Source organism: Pungitius pungitius, chromosome 7, assembly GCF_949316345.1.
Source record: "Pungitius pungitius chromosome 7, fPunPun2.1, whole genome shotgun sequence".
Lineage (NCBI taxonomy): Eukaryota > Metazoa > Chordata > Actinopteri > Perciformes > Gasterosteidae > Pungitius > Pungitius pungitius.
The window spans coordinates 15374813-15395382 of NC_084906.1; the positions used below are offsets into that span (position 1 = coordinate 15374813).

Below are 20570 nucleotides of genomic sequence, written 5' to 3' on the forward strand. Positions count from 1 at the left end.
TAAGTCTCTGAAAGGTAAGCCAATGAATACTCTAGTTCTTTAATTAACATTAATATACATTTCTTTGAACAAAAAGATTTGTATTCTTGGTTAGAAGCTTTTTATTGGTTACAATAACTCATGGCAACATATCGGTATCACCAAGCCACTGTACAAATACAAAAAAAAGGTCTGGTGTGAAAAAGACTATAAAAATTATTCCATAACAAGTGATTATAATTTTACACAATAGCACTGTAAGAGAATTATCATGGCACCAAGTCCCTGGTCTTTTACTGGCTTAAAACATAAAAACAATAAATAAAATCAAAACAAAATGTCAGAACAGAGTCTAAGGGCAGTGCATTATTTTGTGACTGTGCTGTGGCGGTGATCATGTGACAATCAATTCCAGTGGAAGGGAGTCACTGTTGCAGAAACTTTCCTTTCGTCATGTGAACTCTTTTTAAATTGGGAGTCATGCATTCGTTGGTCATAACGCTGCCTGAACTCGTGCAGCAGCGGCGACGCTTTCCCATCTGCTCTTCCAAGTTAAAAGGAGGCGCTGCGGGTGTAACGCACCGCGCCGACGGTGGAAACAAGTCACAGACCCGAGTACTCGAGGCAGTACTGAGAATGCAACAGATGGCAACATTTTGTAAGACCACAGAAGTTGATTCGACAGCTCCATATATCAGTTGTATAGTTAAGAGAATACACCGGGGAGGGGGGGGGGGGGGACTTCAGGTAAATACACCATAGTGTCAAATAAAAAGAAAAATAAAAGTCGAGCACCTTTTTGATTAATGAGTGAACTGCACAGGCACAAAGAAGTGGAACTATTCCAGCTGCTGATCCTGCTGGAACACACACACACACACACACACACCAAGGAGGAAACGGTTGCCTGGTGATCGGAAGTAAACACAATCCCCTTCTCACCCACACAGTTCACAATGTCATAAAAGAACAGGTTTTATTTGAATAGTTTTACATTTTCGCTTCTAGAGGACTAATATATATTACCTTCTTTCTGTCCGTTAAATAACTTTAAAAGGCTTTCGCAGGCTCAGTTTACTACAAAGAATGAAAATGGAGGAGCGTCAACATCTGCAGCATCGCTAGAGCACCCAAATTAACACGTTGCTCATTTAATATGTACAAAAACTGTGTAAAGATGCTAATAGACCATGCTCAGGGATGGTTTCTGTAATTGGCTTTATCTTTGTCTATCAAATAAGAAACACGTGTTTATTAGTGAACTTCAAACAGAGCCGGAGGCCAACTGTCTCCCACCCAGTATCCAATCTTTGTGTTAAACTAAGGGCTGCTGGCTGGAGCCTAATATTTAACAGGCAGACACAAGAGTAGCGCAAATATCCTGCCAGAAAGCAAACAAAGTGTCCAACTATTCCTCAAGTACATTTCATCATCTTTGTCTGGGGACACGTGAACATCGGATTCTAGGGACCAACTTTAGTCTAATAAGCACTGTTAACTTAATAACACAAACACCCATCTTCAAATAAATGCAGTACACAAGTTTTGTCAGACAACAGACTTGGTATAAAATCAAACTGATGAGACTTTAATTGATAGATATGGAAAAAGCTGGCACTTTGAGTTAAGTCAGCAAACCTTTTTTTTTTTTTTTGTCACATTGACAGTTTTCAGTTCACAGCTCAGAGTCCGTGGATAAATGGCACAAAAGAGGAAGTCACAATTAGATCCATGTTATCCACATACATCTTCCCCCCCCCCACCCCCACACACACACGCACGCACACTGATATGTAATACATATCACATCCTACACTCCTCAGAGATTCTCACACTAAAAACTATAACTATTATTGACATTCTCTCAAAATGGATTATTTAATGCAAAGCCAAGTAGCTGCAGCTAAAACATTCAAGAACATAAAAAAGGTAACTAGAATCACGGTAGGCCATAGAGGGATTTCATTGATGAGCAGATTGAACCTAAATAAATACTACGGTGGTAGTGTGCGGTGGAAGTAGAAAGCAGAATTGTATAAAAAGCTTGATGAAGCCGCATGGAGCTGCATGTGTTTGCGCGGTGTTCTGTAAGCATGCAGTTTAGTGTTCACTAGTATCAGAATGTGCTTCTACTGGGAAAATAATAACAATTAGCAATCTCTTATCGAGCAGTGTTTAAGAGGAGCACATGACTGTAGTCCATGCTAGTACTACCTTCTATTATGAATGGTATCGTAAGGCAGAATGGAGACACAATAGTGCCACGTCTCACAGGAGCACAAACACCCCCCCCCACCCCCCTTCATCCAGCCCATGTGGGTCAAACGTGTATATTCAGAGATAGGCACCCGAGACAGCCGATGTATAGGTCCAACTCACATACAGTATGTATATTTTCTTTTTTTCCTTTTTTAATTAAGTATTTTAGAGGAACCAAAAAAAAATGGAAGATGTGTGATGAGAAAATACCCTAAATCAGAGACAGCACTTCTATGGGTAAATAAGTCACACGTGTTCAATGGTATACATTTGTACTACAGTTTGTGAGTGCATGTCTAGCTCTCTACTAAGTGTACAGTTCAGTCTACCAAGTATACTTTCTTCACAAGCAATATTCAACACTTCATAACATGTTTTTGGTGATGAAAAGTGTTAAAAACCCTTTTTCTACAGGCTTGTGGTGGCACCGGTGTGATTGCGGAGCAGCCAACATGATTTCTGTTCCACGCAGTCACTCCGTTCACACCTTGCTGACGATAAAGAGGACTCGTTGATCCTTCGTTTCAAAAAAAAAAAAAAAATCAAAATGACATGGCGAAACATCTTTTCTTTAGTCCTCAGAAACAGTCACTGCTGTCTTTTAATGGTCCTTGAAATGTCCTCCTGTGACGAGAGGCCGCTCTACGGTTTGTCCACACAAGCCTCGGCACCATTGCAGGGTCACAGGTAGAAAACGGCTTCCGATTGAGGAGGACGCGTCTCCCGCCCCTCTCTGCACCAGTGTCATTGTACAGCGTCAGATGCTCACCTCTACAAAAAAAAGTAGATTCTACAGGCCACAGCTGACCCGAGACATTATGCTGCAAAAGCTCTACTCAGGCCCGCCGGGTTATCCATCATCACATCACACAGCGCCTCGCATGGAATGAATGTGGTTTTGAAATTCAGCATGTTGAGGATTTGAAACCACAATCCATGTGAGAAGAGGCCACGGCAGCACCTCCAGTTAAATAAAATGTTCTACCTTAGCCTAAAATTCCCCAGTTTCTACATTGGAGCTAAACTTGAATCCGGACTAAAAACACCACTTGTTGGTTTTGAGGCGTGCTCTCTAATCAGCATCATCATAGCAGTGTGGTGGTTTCCTTCCAAATAAGACTGTGGTGAAGATTACCAGCGGGGTTGTGTTGTCATTCACGTGAATTTGTAGATACAGGGGTGCATGAATTACGCCTGCTGACTGTACAATAATACACACTTACTGATGAGACAAGTGAGTTTAGCTGGGCCAATGCATATTAAAAAAAAAACCCATTTTTGTTTACTTCCCAAATCCTCTTGCTGGACAGGAGGGCTCGAGTCATAAGCTAGTTTTTAGGCTTTTAGGTTAAATTATGATACGTTACCGTGTCTAAATAGTATGGCACTCAATCTGGTACTCGCAAGGTAAAATGGGTGTTTCTGGCAAGTAATGTCAATATGTACATTAGAAATAAAACAATCCCGGTCCCCTAAAACGATAATTAAAAAAAAAAATACTCAAGGGTGAGAAATAAAACTACAAAACTACAAAAATATACACATATACATTATATATGCATATATTATGCATATATACACACATATAATGTTATACATATATATATTGTCTTTATATATACATTTACATATTACACACTGACGCTCATCCTATTTGTTGTTTGTCACGGTACAATATGCTCTCTATCGCCCCCTAGAAGACAATCGCTATTTTTTTTTAGTTTTCATGTTTAGTTTTTAGTTTTCCTTAAATCTCTAATTTGTTTGAGCAACTCTGAAAGGCTCTTATTTAGGTTCCTGTGGGATGGCTGGGTGGAAAACTGTCACTTCTGTCAAAGAGTTGCTACTTTCTCACATGTGGGCAGGTCCCCAGCTGAGAAGAGAACTCGGGGGTTGAGTAGGGAATTTTGTGTGTGTGTGTGTGTGTTTGTGTGTGCGTTTGTGTGCGTGCGTGCGTGTCGGCGGGGAGGGGATGGAGGGGATGGAGGGGGGGAGTCGTGGGGAGCAAGGAAGACGTTTGGTTAGTTCCAGATCCGCAGGAAACTGTCCCAGGAGCCGGTGGCCACGGCCATGCCGTCTTCCGTCACCCCTAAGCAGCTCACTCTGTTGTCGTGGCCGGCCAACACACCTGGTGGTCAGACGAAATAAACCACAATCAAAGGGCCGGCTGCATAAAATTAAAAGAAATCAACAACACAGCCCGTGTTCACGCTCAAGGCCTTTACTCGCTACTCGTTTGTCTGTTCATCCGTTGTAGGATGCAGCTCAAGCCTCTTTTCACTTAAGAAAAACAAGAGTTTGCTCATCCACCGAAAAAAAAAAGAAACGCCCCCTTTTACCTGCACGTTCGCCTTTCAGAGTGTCCCAGACGTTGCAGTTGAAGTCATCGTAGCCGGCCAGGAGCAGTCGGCCGCTCTTGGAGAAGGACACGGAGGTGATGCCACAGATGATGTTGTCATGGCTGTACATCATCAGCTCCTGGTCGGCACGCAGGTCAAACAGCCTGCAGGTGGCGTCGTCCGAGCCCGTGCCAAAGGCGTTCCCGTTGGGGAAGAACTGCGGGGGAAGACAATGAAATTTAAAAATCAAGCAGGACGGTGTCGTTCAGTCATACAACCATCACTTCTGCGGGGAGGGGCTTCTGTTGTTTCTCACGGCCCGTATAAGAGCATTCAGCTAACATGGTGACCTGCTTTAAAAGGAGCACTTAGATGTGTAATACTAGAAAGGAAGGAGCATGAATGGACTAATCAAATATATTCATGTTGTAACAAATTAAATGCAGATTACCACAATAAAGAGCCAATAATGCAATAGCAATCTGGCTAAAACAAAAAAAATAAATCAAACATTTAGTGGGTTTGTCTTTCTGGCAATAATTGGCTTTTCACTTGAATAACGCCCTTTATATGTATTTCTGCCACAGAAACTGCGCTTTGCAAGACGCAGTTTCATCATTAATGAGAAACCTGAAATATGAGACTTCAAAAATCAACAATGTTCGATTTTAAACATTGAATCACAAGCAACATTCCACCCGATTGTGAATAGACGGATTGGATTGTTTTATTGTGCAACCAAATAAACCGCAAATGTCTTGGCACTCTTCCTGTGTAGAGAGTGAGTGAGTGAGTGAGTGAGTGAGTGAGTGAGTGTCAGAACTCACGGTGACGGCGTTGATGTCGGACACGTGGCCCGTGAAGGATTGCCTGCACATGCCATCCCGAATGTCCCACAGCTTGGAAGTGGCGTCACAAGCTCCGGACACAAAGGTCTTGAAGTCCGGGCTGAGAGACAAACTCATCACATCCCCCGTGTGGCCGGTAAAGCTGGTGGCCTGCTGGCCTGTTTCTATGTCCCACAATGCACTGCGAGAAAGGAGGTCATGGTTAGGGGAAAGTATGAGACTATAAATATAAATGCTTTCCTGCAAGATGCTGAAAGACGACATTCAAATATTAAAATGGAATAACGACCATTGTATCAACAAAAATCGACTGATTTATGTGAATTACGTGGATTTCTCCATATGCATCTTCATACAACTATGCAGAATTTCAACATGGAGCCTTCTGTGGGAATCTAGTCTCATAAATAAGATCGGTAGTGAATGGAAGGGTTTCTGTATCGGCCACACAACATTTTTATTTTTGGTGATAAAACGTCAACTGTATAGCATGATAATAAGAATGTTTCTATCGCATGAAGAGCTTTCAATTCTGCAGCTGTGCAGGTGAGAGCGAGGGGTCGTTGCTCACCAGGTGGTGTCTCCGGAGCTGGTCAGTATCTGGTTGTCGTCCAAGAAACGACAGCAGGACAAGTAACCTGGAGGGAAACGGCGTCAGCATCAGACGACGACTTCTCACAAGTGAACGCTGACACGCAGGCCCTAAACCTTCATGGCTATGGTATATTAATGAACTGCTAAAAAGGAAATGCGTGATAAAAAAGTACTAATAGGAACAATTCAATCAACTTTATAGCAAAGTTATATCTATGATGCTGCTTGCATTGCAGGGAAAATAAGCCTGAAAAATAATCTGTTTATTAAGTCATTGAATAAGACAAAATCTAAATTTACAGTAAGGAAAAATGTATCTGTCAAAGTTATTTAGGGTAAGCGGTCTTTTATCGGTACCCTCTGTGGCCTGGCCCTGTGCCTACCTGTGTGTCCGGGTAGCTCTCGGGTGACGCGCACGTTGCCCTCTCGGGTCTTCAGGCTGTAAATGGAGCAGATGTTGTCCAGGCCTCCGCAGGCCACATAGTTCCCAGAGGGGGCGTATGCGCACGTCATCACCCAGGAAGAACGCAGCGGGATGGCATGCATCTGAGGACGAGGACATTCGGGAGTCATTTCTTTACTAAAACACAGTAGGTGGAAGTAATGTGGAGATTTAAAAAGATCCTATGCAGTGATGAGGCGGTTCAAGTCATCAGCTGACAAAATCCTGTCAATTCGTCTCTGTGCATCAAAGGAGGCCTTCTTCCATTGGTCTTGGTGGCACGGTTGCAAGATTCCAATAACCAACATGGTAACATGATTATATCATGATCAATTATATACTCTTAGCATTAAGTGCAAGATGACATCACAAAACAGTCCGGGTTCATATTGTTTTATATCCTTGGCGTTTTGGAAGTTTAAACAGATTCTTCTCATATTTCATTGTTTAATCTTACATTAATCTGGCTAGCGAAAAGGTATGAACATTTAAAGAAACTCCAGGCAGCCACATAGCGGTGATTTTGATGCTGCTGGTTTCCCTACGTATTTACAACAGTATTGTCTTTCAGAGACAACTCTAAAAGCGACAGTCGGACAGCTGATAACAGCTCGTCAACAAATCTCTCCAAGCGGAGGGTCATTGACGTCTGACAGGGGCGGCGGCACATTGAGGAAGGGACTTTAACTGCCCGTGTACAGATTATTCAACCTATTGTTGATTATCAATCAGCTCACCTTGTTTGTCGTGTAGCTGTCCCAGATGATTAGCTTTCCATCTTGCGAGGCACTAACAAGTAACCTGAAAAAAAGGGGTAAGCAGCAGCATTACAACCGGAGCACGTGTAAAAAATGTTTTTTAAAAAAGACAAAGAAAACAGAATACATGCACCTGGATCATTAAAAGCAATGAGAGTCAGCAGCCACCTAACAATCCTGCGCTATACGAGCACAAGGTCTGAAGTGGTTTAAGGCGCTCGGTGAAAAAGCATTCCGCGTGCGCTCTACCCGGCCCCCGTTTGTTCCTTCTTCCTCCCCCTCCTAGTGGAAGACTCCTCATCCAGGGAAGCCACTTTTAATGCCCCACCCCATGTAATATTCATCACCCTAGTTATGTAAAAGGAGGTTGAAGCCCGAGTTGGGAGAGCACTAAAAAGAAGCTGGGTGGGGCAGCAAGAAGGAACTGCGTGAAGGAATGCGGAGAGGATGGTGGAAGTAGAAATAGTCAGTACAGAATTAGACTTATAGGTGGTACTGATGCCAAAACAGCTGGAACCCCTCCTTCCTTCCTTCCTTCTCTCCCTGCCTCCCTCCCTCCCCCTGGGTGTCCCTGCTGGTCCACCAACAGGAAGTGGTTTGACGGTGCTATGCTACAATCAAGAGGAGTGCCATTGCACGAAAATGTCAGCGACTGTATACAAAATAAACACTGAACCTCCTGCAGGGTCACACAGAGGGCGCACACACACGCACGCACACACGCACCCACCTCTAATTTGCTTAAATCAAGTGTGTGAAATTTCAGCATGAAAAAGCCAATTTTATTTATAGATAAGAGTGCGCTGCATGCATAATATTGATCGGAAAATGATCGTTGGGGCTAATAATTAAAAAAGCAGTTTTAAGTTCTAAATAGTAACAACTCCACACAAGCAGGCGCATATCCAGTCCAACCTGGACGAGAGGATCAACTGTTATCATAACCTTAGTGGAAAAAAATAAAAACTAGTTTTAGATCTGACAAACTGCATTTTTGTAGTCTCTGTGCCCCACTAATATCACTACTGGGTTTAAAGTGAGGCCATAAAACCGTGCTAGCACTTAGACGTACAGTATTAGTGGAGGTGACAGTAGTGACAGTCAATTATGGTGAGATTAGTCATATTAGTACAACAGTCGTAGTGGTGGTGGTGGTGGGGGTAGCAGTGGTAGTGGTAGTAGTAAGGCCCCACACCTGGGACTGCCGTCACTGCCCCAGTGCATTGCATTGGGAGACAGGTGGACAGAGAGAAAGATAAGGGTGACACAGACATGTTAAACACAGAAATAATAACACCAATCATAGAAAACAGGAGAACCTCCACACCTTTGGTAGTGAACCAGATCATATTTGCAGTGAGATTGGTTGGGATTTTCTGCCGTGATTAAAGTTATGCTTCAGTTTAAGCCAGAATGTTGATTTTATTGTAAAGGTGGCTGAAGATGTGTCCATGTTTGCCTGGACCTGAAACCCTTTATTGCCTTTTATACTGAACACCTAGACAGTTATAGCTGTAGCACAAACAGTCACGCCGTGGAAACTAAACAGACAAGAAACTTAACAGTTTCTGAGCCGGGACAGAAATAAACACTGGCTCATGGGGAAAATGACCTTCAAAGTTGATACAATCCTGATAAAATTAGAAAACAAGATGGACTACGACGGTCGAGGTAGAGGTTATACTAGGATTCCCTTTGTGCTCGTTAAGCTGTTGAAAAATGTTTTTGTCCACCGAAGGCGACAGCAGGTCAGTCTATGAGACATTTTAAATTGTGCTGCAGTGTCTTCGGGGATAAAAATAGAGATTATTCTGAATGGAAACAACCAAAGAAGTGAGAGTCACAGAGCCAAAAAAAGGTAACAAACCTACATAACTACTACATCAATGCTGAACAACATTTCAAAAGAGGTTGACAATGAACTGAGGTCATAAAACTCTTCTTCAAAAGGCATCAAATGAAACCCACCCACACACCAATAAGTGGGTGTGTGTAGAATCACCACTGTACCTGGAGTCACTCCCCCAGTGCATTGCATAGATCTTGGCCAGGTGGCCCCTGAGAGTGCGCCGGGTTCGCATCTGTATCCGGCCCACTGAGTCCAGACCAGCTGTGATCTGCCAAAACACAGGAAGAAGCGTCAGAGTCACCCGAGGGCCACACACTGCAATCATCATCATCATCATCCCACCAAACTGGACGCTAAAAACAGACAACGTAGCTCAACAATGCACCATGCCAAAGAAAAGTAATGCTTAAATTAGTGTGTAACATCAGTTGAGTATTCATGTGGATTTAGTGTGTGCAGGGAGGCATCCTGAGGGATTTCAAATCCCCATTATAAAAGTTTTAACTCTATTAGCCACCGACTTAAAGACACTAAACAGTAAGTGTTTGTTTGCTGCAGCATTTTTCAAAAGGTATTCATTCACAGGTCAGATTGAGTTCCTCCGCTTCACTGCCTTCGACGTGAGTCCTAAACTACTCATTGGGCCAAAGCTTATCGAGTCTAGTTAGATCACCCAGCAACCTCAATGTGTTGTATCTATGTATTTCTCATTATTAAATGGTTTGGAGTCATTGAGATTAACATTAGAGGTCTTAAACCTTCTCTCTGAGTGTAATGAGGTACTTTTAAACGTCACAATGTGTACAACTGTATGGGAAAATACAACGCTATTGTGCCCACAGTATTTTGTATGTGGAGACAAAAGTCTTACCTGGGACAGAGTGGAGTCACTACAGGCTTTCCTGGCATCCTGCAACAAAACACAAAACCCAATAACCATGTTGACCAAACATGTAATAACACACACAAATAATGTAACCTAAAGTCAAACTAAACTAAAACAGTCGCAAGAGTAATATCTAAACAAATACCTTAAGTTATTGATTTGCAGAATGATCACACAGCACAAGTGGGAACAGGAGTGACCCACACGCACAAATACAAACAAAACAATGTAAATAAAATGCACACAAAATGCCGCCGTACCCGGATTTGATTTCGTAGTTGCTCGGCCTCCTGCCGCAACTGTTCCAGCTCGCTCATTGTCCTTCTGTGATTTGTTCAGGCCACACTCCGCTCCAAATGCAGACGGGGCTGGGAAATCACACGCGCCGTCTCACTCACACTCACACACACAAACACACACACCCCCACACACACACACACGCACTTTCCGAGCTGACACCTGCAAGAAGAGGGATAGAAATACTATGGGTTCAACAGGCAGACGGAGAGTGAGGGATGTGAAGGCTTCACCAGACAAACATAGGTATCCTGTATGGGTTCAGACCAAAAGGAGGGTGCTGGGTGGGGGCTGGGTGGGGGCTGGGTGGAGGCCTGGAGGGCGGCCCGGCTCTTCAAACACCCCCGGTCGGGTTCAAAAGGCCAGCTGACCTTTCCTGACTCAATCGGCCTTTTGTGTAGCTCACTGCGCTGTATGCTCGGCCCGCCCCAAACTGTCCCGAACTAACGTGTGTGTGTGTGTGCGGACAATGGGCAGATCTGGTAGATTAATTTGACAAAATCTCCATATGGGTGTAAATTATGTGAGCATTTCTTCAAATGAGAGTCTAGGTTGGGTATGTCAGATCCGTTTGAGCGTGCACGCATTTCTGTGCATGCACGGGTGAGTCGCCACTTCCTTTACCTTGGGGAGCCTGAATGTGGGTCACAAAGCACTTTCCTCAGAAATGTTTGAACCCCCCCCCCCCCCCCCCCTCGCCTCATTTTCCAGGCTGTTTTACAGTCTGCTGTCCAGAAGTCAAACCCTCAGAGATTACATTTTCAGTTCCATTCTCTATAATTCAGCAATTACACCGAGTCCAGCCCTTCCTCCCCACAGGAAATCATGTTAATGTTAGAGGTGGTGGTTTGTGCTTCATCTTCAGTTTTGCAGAGGCTTGAAAAAAGGAAAGAAAAAAAACATCCGCTCTTAGTCACTCATTCACCGCTAAAGAACCCCCCATGTTTTACAAACAGAATATAAGTAACTACTGCGATGGTGTCCGAGCGTTTTTTGTTTTTTTTAAAGAAAGAAAAAAGGGCATGGACATTCTCCATTCACTTTGTGTGGCTCCCCAAACAAGGGTCCTCGAAGGACCCTACTTGGCCGAAGAGGTCTTTGACAGCAACGAGGCATCGGGCCTTTCGATGCTCTCAGCTTTCCCGAGAGTGATGTCACTCTCCCCTCCAGCTGACGCAACCCCCCCCCCCTCCCCTCCTCCCCTCCCCTCTCTCTGAAGAGAGGCATCTCAGCATCACCTTCGCTCTCCCGCGTCACACCGAGCGCCTCTTGGACGACCAAAGCGCAACCTTCCTGCCAAGTTGTTTAAAATCAATGCTTCTCAATTGGCTCGTGTCGACGAAGGCTACGCGGCGTCCCAGAGGGACGAGGCGGAACACTGCGCAGGTGTGGCCGATGACGATGACGCTGAAAAAAAAAAACGGGATGCGTGCTCCCATCGGTTTGGTTAAAACTAGGCAGCTTGGATTTTCCAGGCAGCCTCTTTGCAGGAGGCCCTCGTGAATAGTCACATAATACATTTGAGTCATTTAGAAACTAGAACAGGCCACTCATTACTGCTGATGTAACCAACAGAGGCCTTCACTTGGGTAAAGCGCTCACACACACACACACACACACTCGCGGACTGGGTCAATTCTACTTTTAACAATTCACAGACATAAAGCCCGGCGAGCGTTGTGTGTGCCGGGGCCACGCGGGCCGAGGGCTTCGCAGAGGGTCCGGAGTGACAAAGGCAGAGCTGTGCGCTGGCGCTGCCTATTGTTTACCACGAGGCTGCCAGCTACAGTAGACAGAGCGGCGTGGCACCGCGGGGCTCAGGTCTCGGAGACGGGCCAGGGGAGACGACGATACCGACGGCCTCTCTGACACCGAGCGACCCAACAGCCATCCAAACACATTACGTCTTTTACAGGTTTCGAAGGCCGCATTAACGGCAAAGGCTCAACCTTGATATGCACATTAACAAGGACTCTCAAAAAGAACATTATTAAAAAGTCATTTTGTAAAAGCACCTCGGGTAAACCCTGAAATATTGCCTAAAGAAAGTTCTGAAATGTATTGTCATATTTAAAAAAAAAGTTAAGGGAATTCTCTTTATTTGTCAATAGTGCATACATTTTGTCAATGCAAGCATTGTTTTACTTGCTGTCAATACGTTATTACGTCCTCACTTTTCTTCCCGGTTAACAATGGAAATCAAAATGATTCCGTCCACGCCGTGCAACCTTTGACTTTTGCTTTGATTCCAGAGACAAACAGATCTCCTTAACTCTCCTTAACACTGCCACAGTGAAGTCATTGTAAAGTCGCTATATCCTCTGGTTGCTATAATGCTTGTACCCAATTCATCTGTTACAGGACCCACTGTTGCTTCAGTGTGTTCCGCTGTTGGCGCAGAAAACAAATACAACCATAAGACAGTAAGGTCCAGAAGTGTTTTGATGTGTCTAAACTAGAGAAGATTCCCATTAGACCATCGCAGCGTATTGTCAATACCACTTGAACTTGTCAATAAAGGCCGTCTGTTGCCTCAGGGTCACAACCAGTAGAAAGTCACATCTGCCTCAATCACGCACAAATCCTGGTGAACCGAGCGGCAGGAGGTCCAAGCAGTGCAGCTGCACCCAGAGCCACAGGGGCCCAACGACATGAAACGGTCAGGAAGTTAAGGCATTAACATTTTGAACGGGTCTAATCAAATGACTGCCTGGTCGTCCACGGTGAGCCCCTTTACGCCAGAGATTACAGGAAGACTAACATCGTTACATTATCATTTTTCATTAAATCCGCACATTTATTAATTGTATGTCTCAGAAAATTTACAAAATGTCTGCACATATTAAGGCATTTTGAGGCAATTTAATTTCTTAGTGGTTGAGACCAAGTCTTTTCACAATTATTACAATGTGTTTAATTTGTAATAAAAGTGCAATCTACAAGATTATGCCCAAATACTGATTATCCACCTCTATACAGAAGCACATCCACTTAGTATTTAAAGGTATGATGTATACTTTGGAGGGGACTGAATACGCTGAACTACTGCAGTCAGATGATCAACTATAAACTCTGCTAAACATCTAACACAGCAAAAAAATAAAATAACCCTCCACCTGGCCATAACAGCATCTGTCTGAGAAACAAATGTCCTGAGTATCTCTACTGGATGGGAGGTGTGTGTGTGTGAAAACTAGAATGCAGCCAGACAGCTCCAGCCGGTGTGAACTTGCCCAGGTAACCCAGAGCATTCCAAACATCTGGAGAATGAAGGAAATACCTTGTGAGAAGCCATATATCCTGTCAGTGGATGCTGGCATTACAGCTCTCATGCAATGAATAAATAAATAAAATAGATATAAAAGTTTATTTTCGCTTTTAACAAAACATAGATCAACTGCGAATGATTATCCGATGACTATGATCTACTATGATTGAAAGTGTCACCCCACCTGCACCAGACAGCTAGAGAATGACACATATATGAAGTCAGGACCTAAATTACCTCCTTAATGTGAAGTGAACAGTGACATTTTTCGTTGTGAAACGTTGAGATTTCCTGCTTGTGCAAAATGGGGACGGTTATAAAAATTGAAGGGACTGTGGTGTCACCTCGAGTTAGTTTCTGTGATGTTTGGTAGCATCCAGCTGCACAACTAGCTGCATGCACAGCTTAAAGATACAGTACATGGTGTGGTTTAATTCAATATCATAACAGTACATCAAAAGTCACAACATTTAATCAACACTACAATTTGTTTAGAAGGAGATTTCGGTAAGAGAATTTTCCACAGTACATGTTCCAGATACAATTCAAGGGAGTGTTAATAAATTATATAGCTATGGTAAATATTTTATTGCCCACCCCTTAGCGCCCTACACACAATATTGTTATTGTGAGGACAATAAATTGTGTCTTAGACTGGGAAGAGCGACGACTGGACCATTTGAGAGGCCGTTTCGTTACATATTTAAAAAAAAAAAAATCATATTTCCAGGTCAATGCCAACCTCTTTGAGTTGAACAGGCGATTGGGTGAGAGAGCACCCCGCTAAACCCTGCAGGTATTTACCAACAACCCCCCCCCGTCCCCCGTCCCCCCCCCTTCTGGTAAAAATAATCTGCAGATTGATAATACGTGATTAAAAACCGTAACTTCCGTCACGCTGCCAGCGGCCCCATGAAGGCGCGATGGCATGTATATTTAATGGCGAAAAAAAAAGAAGGAAAGAAACTGCGCAGCGTTTCGTGGAACCACAAACGACGACGAAGCCAATGTGTAAAACAGAGACAGATATGTTGCCACCGGTCAGTTCCGCGTTTGACAGCCCGCACAGAGGCCGCAGTTTGGAGCGGATTTGTCACATTCGCTTCGGGAGGGAGAAAGCACCCCCCCCCCCGGCACCGAGGCGACAGTCACCGGGGGGCAGCAGCGGTGCCGAGGGCTGCATCGCTGCTTGAGCAACACACGCCCCCCCCCGCAATGAAGCAAAACTAAACCCGCCGTGAGCAAAGCAGGAAATAGCAACTTAAAAAAAAGCCTCCAAAATGTTAAGACGAGACTGCACGTCCTTACCTGAAGGAGGGTTTTTTTGGGGGGGTGGGTGGGGTGGTGGTGGTGGGGGGGGGGGGTCTGTGTCTGTCCTTCCGATCCAAGTCACACCGATCCGTTTTCACACGACAACCATGGTCCCGGCTGCGAGAGAAATCGCAAAGGCGAGGCGTGTTAAATTTTAAAGACTTTACTTCCTCGGCTGAAGGGAGCAAAAGGCGAACGCGGCTCGGCTCGGATTAGACTATAGATTTTCACCAAGTAAGCTAATCACCACACCCATGAAAGCGGGAACATGGCAACAGCCTGCGCCGAGGGGTGGCCGGCGGTAGATAGGTCGATCATTTGCGTCTCCTAACCGACATAACGCCGCATACAATACCATGACCCCTTTTTTTGTTAAAAGACCATATATATTGAAGTCGGTGCGCCAAAAATAGTTTTGAATTCCGTTTTTTTTGTTGGGTGGAAATATTTCCGAAACGGGTTGTGCAACGTTGTGGTGGAATGGTACGGTCCGTCAGCCCCCTCAACAAAAAGGAACCGAATGGGATACAGGAAACAAATTTCCTACTCGTAAAGTCTGAAGTAGTGGAAGTGACTCAAGCCTCCTCAGATTTGCAAAGATTTGCAGATTTAGTCAAAATGTTCGCACTTTGACTTGGTCGAATATCTATTAACAGTAGTTGTGAATCTGCTGTTCTGGTGTAAAAAGCGAGAGGTGGGCAGGGTAGTTTGTTTAGTCAATAAGTGTAATCTATTACAAATTGGGACTTTTATAGATCCATTTAGCTGTTTTCATTTATTTTACCAGTCAAAGGAGGTCTTGACTCGGAAAAAAGCTTGCTACAACCAAACTAGTATTTCTGCATGAACACACATTTCTTTCCTACTTTTCTGTTTTATCTCGATAAAAAAAATGGTTATGGCATTTTCTTAATTTCATTCTATAAACCGGTTAACAGTATCATCAAGGAAGCAGTTGACTCTGTTGCAAACTCAAAAAAATGTCAGTTTATCCAATTACTTAAATACATAACAGAGAAGATAAACCACCCCCCTCCCCAAAAAAATAAAACATCCAAACATAAAGCTGTACGGTTCAGTCTGTGCCCGGAGACATCTGTGCCAAGTCTCACCCTGGCACACCGCGGTTGGCCTGCAGTAGGCTCATTGAAAAGGACCTCTCCATTAGGACAGGATGAATATTTAATGGGGCCAATGAAAGGGAGCTGTGGGATAGGCTTTTCCATATCTCTGCACGAGCCACAATCAATGGAGGGAAGATGAAAGTTGCCCAGCCCTCGGTTTCCTTTCCGAGTGGCATGTGGTCAGATTAAGTCTAATTGAATTCACTCACACAGCAGTAGTTTAGGTGTGTCAGACCAATTTCCCCCGAAAACACATAATGAGGATTAGGATTTGCATGGTAGTAGAAACACACGTTGTAGCTGGGTTGTCATCAATGCAGCCTGGGAATAGCTGATTATTAAAATATAAAACTTTATTTTGTACAGTAAGATAAAGTGCGTGTCAAAATGAGAACTATATTAGTTTATTTCTCCACACTGGCCTATAAATCCCAGCATTAGGCTGAACGTCGTCATATACAAGTGAACGAAGTAATGCTACACACTAAATCATAACCACAAAAGACCATACGTTCTCGCAATAGTTATGATATCAGAAAGATTATCCTATTATTGTTAAATGAAAAGAGTGGTAACCAGTGAGAGACCAACATGAGTTTGCTTTTTTAAAAGATTACATAATCTTGGGTTTTAAGTAAAAAGAAAATGAAATACCACAATACTTTTGATTGATTTGAAGAGGAAAAAAACAACAACACAAGAAGGTGTCCTCTGCTCTCTGCATGGTGAGTAAAAATACTGGATTCATTAGTCAGCTGCGAATAAGAGTCAAGGTGTCCAAATGCACATCCTTGGCCAATCAGGTCCCTTGGCCTATTGCTTGGCAACCAAAAGGAGGGGGAGGGAGCAAATTGACACTGTAAAAATAGCACATCAATAGCCTGGTGTCTGAAAAAAAAAGAGAAAGACACATGTTGGCGAGGCTATAAATAGCCTACTGAAAGAGGTATCGTGTATCTCAGATGCATTGTTGCCCGTAGATGAGACATTTTTGCATTGATGTAAATTCAGCACGGGTTGCGCAGTACGGTACAGTAGCGGTAAGGGCAGCTTAATGAAATAATTTGAATGTGAGGGAGGTTGTGGGGCTCTAGTTCCGCTAACAACAGGTTGTCATTTGTATACAGCAGTTTTCTGTTTGCCATCTAATGTTTTGCATTTTAATTTAGTACAATACACAATACCTTTGTGACAACAATTTAGCATGCAAGAGGGACTTTAGGGTTGTATTGACTAGATAAATAACTTGGCTAATATGTGATGCGATTCCCATGCTGTCAAGAGGCATCGTGATGAACTGGATGCTTCCTCTAGTCTTTACATATTATCTTGTCACTACAATGTCACATTGTGGAAATGGGTCGCACACGCATGTCCTTTGTGGAGCGGACGGCTTGAGCAGAAAGCGGCCAAAGACAGATCTACCATGTAGATCTATAGACTGCTCAAAAATATGAGCCCAATGTGTGGGTGATCGAATCGAGTGGAGATGATGGGACGTCAATTCGAAGCAGCTATTCACTGCCTATTTTCGTCTGCACGTTCCCATTTATTTGCCCACATGTGGTGATGCGCGCCGACAACTCCTATGTAATACTTCCACTGTATCAAAGGCAATTAAAAGGTGTACCAACAGTCGAACCTTAAAAGGCTTTATCGGGGCTGTCTTATCCAACAGACATCTCCCGGGGAGGCTGGCCGTTGCCAGGGTAACCCTCACAAATGGCAACTGACGTCAAGAAGGTAGGAGAAATACCAGGGAGAGCCAGAGCTGTTATGCATAATGGATTATTGAAAAAAAAGGGCCCTCTTGAAGAGTGCAAAGTGACTTAAAATATGCGTGCCTCGCTGGGCTCGCCACCACTTCTCTCCTCCCCCCCCCTCTCTCTCTCTCTCTCTCTCTCTCTCTCTCGCTGTTCCTCTCTGTGAGATGAGGGAAATAGATGTTGACAGTTTCAGGGTTTTACTTGCTGACTGGCACCTCATGGGCTCGACTGACCCAATTGAAATCGTCCAGTCAAACACCGCTGATGAAGTATACGTTTACAAGACATTGTTTTCCCCTTAATATTACATCATTTTAATGTCATTTGTAAATATAAACTCTCTTATGCTATGGACCGGAGAATGTGTGCAGTTAAATCATAATGTCTGGCTACCGGCACTGCACCGTAATTTAAAAAAAAAGAGCTCATGCATGTTAGCTATTACTATACATATTACTATATACTAGTGACATCCTTTCACATCAGGTGTAAGTCCAGAGCATAACTACCTGCAGTTTACTCCGCACACAGCAGTTCAAGAGCCCTAATTGTTTCTGTGATAATGCCTGTCATGTTGTATCGGGGCATCTCAAATTCTTAGTCTCACAAAGAGAATACATTGTTGCACTGTGTTCAAAAGGTGCAGCATTATAAATGTGTCACGTCCCTCTGTATTACAATCTGCCCCGGAAAAACAGCCCCATTGACTTTTAAAATGTACATGAAAGAGTCCATTAACACCAGAATGAGCAAGCAAGAGGCACGGAGCTCTTTGGTTTCAGGAGAAGCTGTAGAGGAAACGTACAAAGAGAAGAAGTGAGAGTGTCAGTCAGGGGAATCCCAAACACTTCTGTAAATAGAGGGTGCAACAAGCCTCTCGGAGCGTGAACTAACATGCTCTGAGTTTTCAGAGAAGTGAATCAAACGAGTTGTGTACGGGGAAAGGAATTAAAGGAAGTGAGGAACAACCCGGATTTGCTAATGCCAACCATTTTATATGGCCAATGATTTATTACCACAATTATTTTAACTTGCCATTTTGGCGCGTTGCAGATTCAGAGAACAAGAGAAGGTATAACCTCCTTTTGACGAGCTCATAACCACAATACCCCGGTCCCCAATGCTTTCTCCCTTAGTTCTACAGCTGCAGCTTATCTGTTAGTTTGGGCTCCACCCAGCTCGTTTTTAGCTGACGCGATGCTCTTAGTGCAGATTGAAGATTTTATTTTGATGGTCTGTTAGAATGAGGATACCATTCTGTACTGCAGGAATATCCTTCTCTGTGCTTAACCTGAACATTTGTCCAAAATGGTTAGCAACAAATCCAGACAACACGCCCAAAGAGGCGCAAAAAAATCAGAACACTTGCAATTTATTCAAACAATTAAAAGCTTTTCTACCTTTTTCCAGTGAAGATGAGTAGCAAAAGAAGTGGGCGTTTTCTGCATACGTCCTAAATGGCATCGATTGTGGGTCGTAGAGAGCGCTGTCGTTTCCGTTCTTCCTTCCAGCTGCGAGTGCAGATGCTGCCGGGAGGCGCAGGAAAGGCAGAGAGACGGAGCTGGAGTATGAGGTGGAGAGCTGCTGAGTGGGAGGGTGAGCATGTTGGGGGCAGTGGAGGATGGGAGATGGAGTAGTATTTCTATTAAAGAGACAGGCTCTAAATCACCAATACTATATAGCAACAGACATTACAAGATGTGTTTTATCGACTTTCTTTTTTATTAATGTATAGTGTACTTTCTTCCAGGAAGAGTTACACGACAATGACATTTAGAGTACACAATTTCGGTACAGTGTTTTATATACTACTCGCCTTAAAAGGGCATCTTTGCATTACAGTTTTTCTCCATTGGTTTGGCTCAATTCTTGAAACAGAAATTACATTCTCAAAGCTCTTAATGCATTTGGTAAAATAGCCTATATGGTTCAGCACAACTACATAGATCACCTTCAAAAGGTCATATCTCACCCAAAACAGTTAACTCAAGCTTCAAAACCAAATCATTTTCTCATAAAAATAGTCAGTGCCCCCAAAATGAAAACTTCCTTCTCGATTGCTGTGGCTCATCTATCTCTCGAAAAAACGACATTCTCAAAGCTTTAAATACATTTGCCAAAATAACCTAGATGGTTTAGCAAAACACTATGGCACACCTGCAAAAGGTCATATCTCTCCCAAAACAGACAACTCATCAGTCACAACGAATTCCTTTTCTCATACAAATAGTCAGTGCCCCCAAAATGAAAAGTCCTTTTGTCATTGTTTAGACACTGCAGGTCAAAATGTTTAGTTGTTTTGTCACTATGGCAAAGGACCATTGAAATCCCTCATGTCCACCAGTCTTAGCCCAGTCCTTCATTGACAATGGTTACTGTACTGTTTTTTTTGTCTAGCTAACAGAATAAAATAGGATTTTAGGGTAAGATTAGCCTCCAAGGTTTGACATCACACATCACACTCATACTACCGGAAATTGTAATTGCAATTATCATTCACAAACATAAAATAACTTCCATACATCAAAGTAAAAAGAAAATATATACAGCATAGTATACTGTAAAATAAACACAGAAACAAAAAACAATGAAAATTATATGCGGCCTACAGTGCTGTAAATAAAGCTGGTTGAAGAATAAATAAAATAAAGTTCTAGTTTCACCTGACTGTCAATTGTTACTTCAATTCAATACTGTGAATTTATCAAATGTTCCAAGGGATTTATATATGGTATTCATGGTATTATGTTCTTGAGTAATTTTGACAATTGAACAGACTATTGTGCATGTGATGACTTATACAATGAAATTACGCTGAGACGTTTTGGAGCGAAAAACAATTAGACTGAG

At 43.3% G+C, this 20570-nt stretch overlaps 1 protein-coding gene across 4 annotated transcripts; it reads right to left on the reverse strand.

Annotated features, from left to right (window-relative positions):
- Positions 1-213: 213 nt before the first annotated feature.
- On the reverse strand, positions 214-19306 carry LOC119217130 (guanine nucleotide-binding protein subunit beta-4). 4 transcript variants are annotated; one of them, XM_037470521.2, is made up of 12 exons: positions 19121-19306; positions 14828-14947; positions 10215-10413; positions 9940-9978; positions 9230-9336; positions 8415-8429; positions 7199-7262; positions 6403-6565; positions 5997-6063; positions 5405-5606; positions 4578-4794; positions 214-4366 (listed from the first exon to the last, which is right to left on the reverse strand). In XM_037470521.2, the coding sequence occupies exons 3-12, from the start codon at positions 10269-10271 to the stop codon at positions 4260-4262; spliced, it is 1038 nt and encodes a 345-aa protein (XP_037326418.1). In that variant the 5' UTR covers positions 10272-10413; positions 14828-14947; positions 19121-19306; the 3' UTR covers positions 214-4259. The 4 variants fall into 4 exon arrangements, with proteins under 4 accessions (XP_037326418.1, XP_037326419.1, XP_062419596.1 ...); XM_037470522.2 differs by lacking the exon at positions 14828-14947; XM_062563612.1 differs by lacking the exon at positions 19121-19306 and having other exon boundaries at positions 14828-15352.
- Positions 19307-20570: the final 1264 nt, after the last annotated feature.